This window comes from Microtus ochrogaster, linkage group LG5 (assembly GCF_000317375.1).
Source record: "Microtus ochrogaster isolate Prairie Vole_2 linkage group LG5, MicOch1.0, whole genome shotgun sequence".
Classification (NCBI taxonomy): domain Eukaryota; kingdom Metazoa; phylum Chordata; class Mammalia; order Rodentia; family Cricetidae; genus Microtus; species Microtus ochrogaster.
Window position 1 is genome coordinate 40,386,368 of NC_022031.1, and position 7,637 is coordinate 40,394,004.

General features: G+C 47.8%; 1 protein-coding gene across 3 annotated transcripts in view; it reads left to right on the forward strand.

Moving 5' to 3' along the window:
• Positions 1-7,637, forward strand: part of Frmpd1 (FERM and PDZ domain containing 1) — an 88,488-nt gene that overhangs the window by 71,176 nt on the left and 9,675 nt on the right. For all 3 annotated transcript variants that reach the window (XM_005362123.3, XM_013351948.2, XM_026786726.1), the window contains exons 8-12: positions 1,039-1,164; positions 2,720-2,839; positions 4,169-4,305; positions 5,784-5,910; positions 6,048-6,143. In XM_005362123.3, the coding sequence (XP_005362180.1) occupies positions 1,039-1,164; positions 2,720-2,839; positions 4,169-4,305; positions 5,784-5,910; positions 6,048-6,143 (606 nt within the window). The remainder of the gene's footprint in view (positions 1-1,038; positions 1,165-2,719; positions 2,840-4,168; positions 4,306-5,783; positions 5,911-6,047; positions 6,144-7,637) is intronic.

A 7,637-nucleotide genomic window follows, 5' to 3' on the forward strand; every position in this document is an offset into this window, starting at 1 on the left:
GGATCTCTGTGAGTTCGAGACCAGCCTGGTCTACAGAGCTAGTTCCAGGACAGGCTCCAAAGCCACAGAGAAACCCTGTCCTGAAAAACCAAAGAAAAAAAGAAAAAAAGAAAAGAAATGGTAGAAGTAGAACACTGATCACCAGGGAGTGTCCTAAGTGCCTTCTGTGGGGAAGTGAATACACAGCGGTCCGGTTGCTGGGTGTTGGTGCTCTACCAATACTTCCCAGTGCAGAGAGAACAATCAGTGTGTCCATGAACACACAGGGAAGCAAGGATGAGCCGTCTCACTCTAGAACCCTATCATAACCTGCTGTACTGTCTTCTATGAAAAGAGCATAATTTATTAAAGAAACGGGCATTAAATAATGATGGGGGATACTGAACATGCCCCAGGAGCTGGGGACCGAGTATGTATGGGCCAGAGGTTAATCCCCAGAAGGGAAAGCAAACAAAGATGGCCCTGAAACTGAGAATAACAGGCAGAGTGCCATTTAGACACAGTAGCCACACAGTGCCTCTCTGAAGAGGTGACATGTGAGCTCAACGTGAAAGGAGAGAAACAAGCTCTGTGAGGAATGAGCAAAAATTTGTGTAAGTCAGAGGGAACAGCATGTGTGAGTTCCTGAGGTATTCACCATGACAGGAGAGAAAGGGTGAGGGCAGCCTGGCCACCATCAAACCTTTGCATAGTGTTATCGGCCATGCCATCTTGACAGCCTCCCTGGAAGTCTGTGGGCATTATTTCCTTCCTTTCAGAAGAAGAAACTGAAGCCAATTTTTCTCATTCACATGAGGTAGCTGGTAGGATTCTGTCCAGGAAGCAGGTGATCTGAGGCAAGAGACTGGAATCTCCCCCTGTTGCTGCACCCGCTGAAGAAAAGCTTAGATAGGCTGGTGATGTGGGACCTGGTCCCTGCCTGTGTTAGGAGGGACGCAGCAGCATCAGCTTCTCCCTCCCAGATGTCCTGGGGGAGCTGTAAGAAGGCTCGGGGAGTCTGCTCACTCACCAGGTGACCCTGTTCCCCTCTGCTGCCAGGACATCATCCTCACAGTCAAGGAGAAGCTGTCTATCCGAAGTATCGAGTACTTTGCGCTGGCCCTGGAGGAGCAGTACAGCGTCTCCCGCCTGCACCTACTGCATGAGGAGGAGCTCATCCAGCAGGTAACCACATTAGGGCTGGGGTCTTCTGCACTCACTCAGCCTGGGGATAGCAGGGCAAGACTCAGGCGTGGTTTGCATCCAGAGTCCAGGATGCCCGTCTAACAGATGTGGAGACAGAGGCTTAGCGGGGTACGGTGGCTGTTTCTGATCACATCTCTGATAAAGCCTTTTGCTTCTGGCTCTGATGATCTTTCCTGGTACCGACTGTTTCAGAACTGTGAGGGGACATTGGCTGTTATGTCCAGGACCACTTCTGTGGCTCTTGCCCCACTGAGCTGCACCCCCGTGATAGGACAGACCAAACAGCCAATCCATCTGTGCTACCCAATCCTTTGCCCATGCAAAAAAAAAAAAAAAATGGTTGTCCTGACTCTTTCAAGTCAAACACAGGTCAGTTCAACAAACCATTGTAGGGTGTCTACTGTGAAAAGAGCAGTAGACACTACGGTTGGGAAAGGGAAGTGTTTCTTCAGCAGGGGAATAGAATGGCAAGCCTTGACCTTGGAAGTCACTCAGCCTTCCTCATTACAAGTGAGTTATGACCCAGCCACCACTCACCAACTGCTGCAAACCTTTTTTAATTAACATATATTTTAAATTAATATATATGACAATATAAATATATTCTTGCATTTGCTTTGGGAAGAAAAATCATACTAAATCCTCAACATAGTTTATGTGGGGGAGTGGGGGAGTAAGGTGCAAATTGTACAAACTCCATCGTTTTGTTTTGTTTTGTTTTGTTTTGTTTTGTTTTGTTTTGTTTTGTTTTGTTTTTTGAGACAGGGTTTCTCTGTAGCTTTGGTTCCTGTCCTGGAACTAGCTCTTGTAGACCAGGCTGGCCTTGAACTCACAGAGATCTACCTGCCTCTGCCTCTGGGATTAAAGATGTGTGCCACCACTGCCCAACTGCAGACTCCATCTTTACTTGTGGGCATTGACACTCATATGCATTCCTTTCCTCCTGGCTGTGATAAAACCCCTGGCAGAAGCGACTTAGGCAGACAGAGAGGACTGTTTTATCCCAGAGTTTAGGGATCAGCACTGGGGAAGACATGGCACCAGGAGCATTTCTCCATGGTGGTGGGAGCTTGTGGCAGCTGGTCACATTGTGGTTGGCCCGATAGGAAACAGAGTCCACAGGCAGAAGCAGACCCGAGATATGCCCCCAGGGTTTTGTATCCCTGTCTCAGAAACCCACTCTCCAACCAGGCCCCACACACTAAAAGCTCCACTGTCTCCCAAAATAGCCCTGTCAACTGAATTGCCCAAATGTTTAAACATGTGCTGGACAGTGGGGAGTTCACATTCAAACCACAAAACGAGGAGTCCTCGGCTGTCCCTGGGAGGGTATTGAGATGGACAGGGGTTCCTCAGACAGAAGAAATATCACCCTTTTGAATCTTACACATTTTATACCATGGGAAAGAAATCATGCGGAGAGAGAAGTCTGGGGAAAGACGGAAATAGACCAGGGCCGCCCTTGCTCTCTTTTTCCTTGTAAGCTGCTTTATAGAGAGCCCCGAGATCACAGTATCTTCTTTCCCCGGGGCAGGTGGTGGAAAGGGAAGAATTACAGGACTCCCGCTGCCTCTTCAGGGTGTGCTTTGTCCCCAAGGACCCCCTGGACCTGCTGAAAGAAGACCCGGTGGCTTTTGAGTATCTCTACCTGCAGGTGACTGGGCTGGGCTACCTGGGATGACAGTGTCCTCAAAGATTCAGGCTGGGTTGTTCTGGGTTGGTGGCCACTAAACAACTCTCCCAGAGGAGTTGTATTTTTCTGGGGACAGTGAGTCCCATTATCCCTTCCAGGATTCCTGCTCCAAGTTGCTGTAATGGGAGATTTGCAATAGACTAATCAAATTGAGGCTTAGTTCTCAATGTAGATAATACACTTTTTCTAATACTATTAAGCATTGTTATCGTTTCCATTTTTATTGCAGAATGGGGCTTTAGTGCTTCGGAAACTCATGTTAGAGATGATGTAACTGGGTCTTAGGAGGAGCATGCATCTGAGGTCCCCACATAGTACTGCAGCCATACCTAATTGCTTCCTTTCGTTCTTTCTTTTTTTTTCTTTTTTTCCTCTTTGTTTTTTCTTTTATTTTTCATTCTTTGTTCTTCCTTCCTTCTTTTTTTCTTCTTCCTTTTCTTTTTTTCTTCTTCCTTTTTTTTCTTTTGTTTGTTTGTTTGTTTTTTTTTTTCGGGGCAGTATCTCTTCTTTGTAGCCCTGGCTGTTCTAGAACCAGCTCTGTAGACCAGGCTGGCCTCAAACTCAAGAGTTCCACCTGTCTCTGCCTCCTGAGTGCTGATATTAAAGGCATGAGTCACCATGCCTGGCCAGAAACCTGGTTCTTTGACTACCAGCCTGGTCCTGCCCTCTATTGCCTGGACTGAGATTAATTTTGTTTTTATTTGGATGGGAAGAGTCATGTGAGAGGTGTTACCAGTTCACAGAAGAGGGAATTCGGTGTGGTAGGTTGACTAGCCCAAGTCTTACAAAAATGGTACCAGGAAGTAACAAAAGCAGCCTCGTTACCACCAATGCGTTATATCTGCATTTGTATAATACTGTGTGCTTTATGCTGGCATTCCTGCATATTGTCTTTTCTATTCAATGTACATTGGTGTGAGGGTGTCAGATCCCCTGGAACTGGAATTACAGACAGTTGTGAGCTTCTGTGTGGGTGCTGGGAATTGAACCCTGGTTCTCAGGAAGAACAGTCAGTGCTCTTAACAACTGAGCCATTTCTCCAGCCCTTATTGTCTTTTCTAAAGCCCACAGAAATTAAGAAACGTAGATCAGATAGTTAGTATGCACTAACAATGGAAGGCCCCGTGCTCAGAGATTCTTAATGTAACATGTAACTGAGGTCACACAGCCAAGACCTGTCAGAGCCAGCCCGCAAAGCCGACTGCTGGCCCTGCTGTCTTTGGCCTGAGAGACCAGGGGGCACGCTATGCATTCTCTGGTCGCCCAGCCATTCTGTGCAATCTCTTGCAGAGCTGCAGTGATGTGCTGCAGGAGCGCTTTGCTGTGGAGATGAAGTGCAACTCCGCCCTCCGGCTTGCAGCCCTGCACATCCAGGAACGGATCTATGCCTGTGCCCAGCCGCAGAAGATCTCACTGAAGTACATAGAGTGAGTGGCAGGGGCGACCGCTGTGCCACATCTGTGACTGCTGACTCCTAGCCAGGATGGCCAGACGCCACAGAAAGCTGATAGTCACCCGTCTGCCTTTGTCTCTCCGTCCGTTTCCCTTCACCCAGCCTGGCTCCCCGAGTAGAAGACACTTCCACAGGCAATGACACGGGGTCCCTTTGGAAATTTCCAGTCCCTAGAAGGAAATCTGAGGCAGTCAGTTGACAACTTCTAAGGGCAGGGATGTCTTCCAACAGGTGTGAGCAAGCTGCTGTTGTATTATACCCCCAACCCGAATGGGGAGGTTTCAAGTCCTAAGGTCCATGCACCTCTTGATTCTTAGTTCTGAGCGCTAACACCAAGTTATACTAAGCCCCTCCCCAGGCCTCAGCTCTAGCTTGTCTACCTACCCAAATCACATGGAGAAATAAAATTTTAAAAATAGAACAGATCCTCGGTTCTGCCCCTGGTATAGGAGCAGCTTTAGGGAGCTTCCGAGCCTTCTAGGCTAATAACATTCTAAAGCTTAGCTTTGGGGATGGACAGGTGTTCTCCGTGGCAAGGGTGTTTGGGCAGCAAACATAGCTAGTGGTAGAGAACTTGCCTGGCATAGGCAAGACGCTGGGTTTGTCCCCTAGCAGAGGGTGGGAAAGTTGTTCTTCTGTAGGCATGATCATGCCACATCTTGTTATTAAAGGGATTGAGAACAGACCTGTGGGCTGGCTGAGCGGTAGAGGGGCCTGCTGCAAGCCTGACGACATGAGTTCCAGCCCCAGGACCCACAGAGTGGAAGGAGAGAACTGATTCCCACAAGTTGCCCTCAGATCACCTGACACATGAATACACTTGCTAAAATGCACCACCTCAGACTCTCCTTAGTAGTTTGGCTTAGTAGACACACAATAAAAAATTTTAAAAGATTGAGAACTTCTTTTTTTTTTTCTTGGCTTTTCGAGACAGGGTTTCTCTGTAGCTTTGGTGCCTGTCCCGGAACTAGCTCTTGTAGACCAGGCTGGCCTCGAACTCACAGAGATCCACCTGCATCTGCCTCGCGAGTGCTGGGATTAAAGGCATGCGCCACCACCGCCCGGCAAGACTGAGAACTTCTGCTTTGATTCATGAGCTGTCGCACAACACCAAGACCAGTCTGTTTCCATAGTCGGGAGGTCCTAAACATGGAATTTGTATGATGTGTATCGTGTATCTATGGGGGGGACCTCCACTCTCTCCTACTCTCCTTTTATGGAGAAATATGCATGTATTGATTAAACATAGATATGGACAGATATCCCCTTCATCTTTCTCTCTCTGTGTCTATACCTCTGTCTCTCGGCCTGTCTGTATTCCTCCCACTTGAGAAAGGTACACAGAACTGCTGTGTACTCAGGACTCTAAATCTGAATTACATGTCATTTGCTCTTCATTAGAACCATGTGCACTGTAAACATGGGCCCCCTTGTCTTTAATGTCTCACGCAGGAAAGACTGGGGAATAGAGAATTTTATATCTCCAACTTTACTCCGAAATATGAAAGGCAAAGACATCAAGAAAGCCATTAGCTTCCACATGAAGAGGAACCAGAATTTGCTAGAACCCCGGCAGAAGGTAAGGTGACCATAACCTCTGCTGACCCGCCCAGTAATGTGTTGTGAAGCTTTGGGGGGAATTTTCAACATTGCCTGGGATTTTTATACAAGTGAATAACTCTGGTGTCAACACTTTTTTTTTTTTGTCTAATAAAGCAACTTATTTCTGCTGCTCAGCTACGCTTAAATTATCTTCAGATCCTTGGAGAACTCAAGACATATGGCGGGAAAGTGTTTAACGCTACTCTGATGGTATGTACCAGACCACCGTGGACTCCTGCTTGCTCTGGATCTTGACTGTTTACAGATTGGTGGATATTTATCAGGCCCTGGCTTTGTGTATGGAAAATGGTAGGGGGAGGCAGAGCTAAATTAGTTACGATTTCTGCCATCAAAGATAAAATAAGCTGTCCCGCAAGACAAGGTCGTGAGGCAGGGTATGGCCCCCGTTGTGGGGTGGAAGATAGACGCTGCCGTTGCTATAGTCTGGACCCGAGGAAGGGAAGGCTTTCAGATGGTTGAATGGGGCCTGACTCAGATTGGGAGAAAAGCACTGGGGTGAAGTCTGTTGTAAGGAGCACCCGTGGGAGTTTGGATGCATAAGGACAAGAGCGAAAATGGGGCATCCTGGATGAGAATGTGGGCCGGCTGCCAGGCTGGGCCCCGATGGTGCAGAAAAACGAACCGAGGCAACCAGCCTCTGCCCTGAGCCCTCTCTCCTGCTTCCTCTGTGGAGACGTCGGTGCTCATGGTGTGACTTAAGGGACTCTGTACACTATGCCACCAGCCCCAGGACGTGCCAGCCCAGAACCAACTGGCCAGTCGAGGTCTTTTCAAGAATAGTAGGGAGAGAATTCAGGGGTTTTAAGTATTTTCTTAATTTTCTTAAAAAATACATGGGCCCCGACGGTGGGAAAGACTAGATTTCAAGAACAGAGGGCTTTGAAGGGACTGGGAAAGCTTCTAGTGTTCTCACAGGCTCTAACCCCTATCCCAAGCCTGCCTTTACTGTTCCGGTCCCAGGAAAGGCAGCCAGTTAGACAGGACTGGCTTGGGGCTTGAGTCCAAATACAGGCTAATACAGACTCTACCATCGAAGAACTCAGTGTGTAATATGAAATCTTAGTATAAGTAATTGAAATCAGTAAGGTGCGCCCAGTGTTCTCGGAGACGTACAAAAGTGGTGTAGGCTCCGTGCAGAGGAGAGAGGCTGTCCAGGCTGAGGAGGCTGGGGCTTCCCTAGGCATAAAATGCTGTTGTTTGTTTATTTTGATTTGTTGAGTCAGGGTCTCATGTATCCCATGCTGACCTCAAACTTGCTGTATACCGGAGGACCACCTGGAACTCATTGCCCTGCCTCTGTCTTCTCCGTGCTGAGATTAGCACTACTAATGCTGGGTGGCTGTGGGGTTTGGTGGGAGCGTTTAAGGAAGGGTCAGGACTCCTGTGAGTAATGATGAGAGTGAGATCCCAAGAGAGGGATGCAGTCTGAATTCAGACACATGGGTGACAAGGTGAGGTGACAGTCCTCTGTTAAAAAGACTTAGAAAGGGCTCTGAAGGAATGGCTCATGGGTTAAGAGCATGCACTCAGTTCCCAGCACCCATATCAGGCCGCTCACAATTGCCTGCAACTTTAGTTCCAGGGAGTTCAACGCCCTCTTCTGGCGTACTAGACTCATGTACACAGAGACACACATATACACATAATTTTAAAATTGTATAAAGTCAACTAGAGAATTTATAG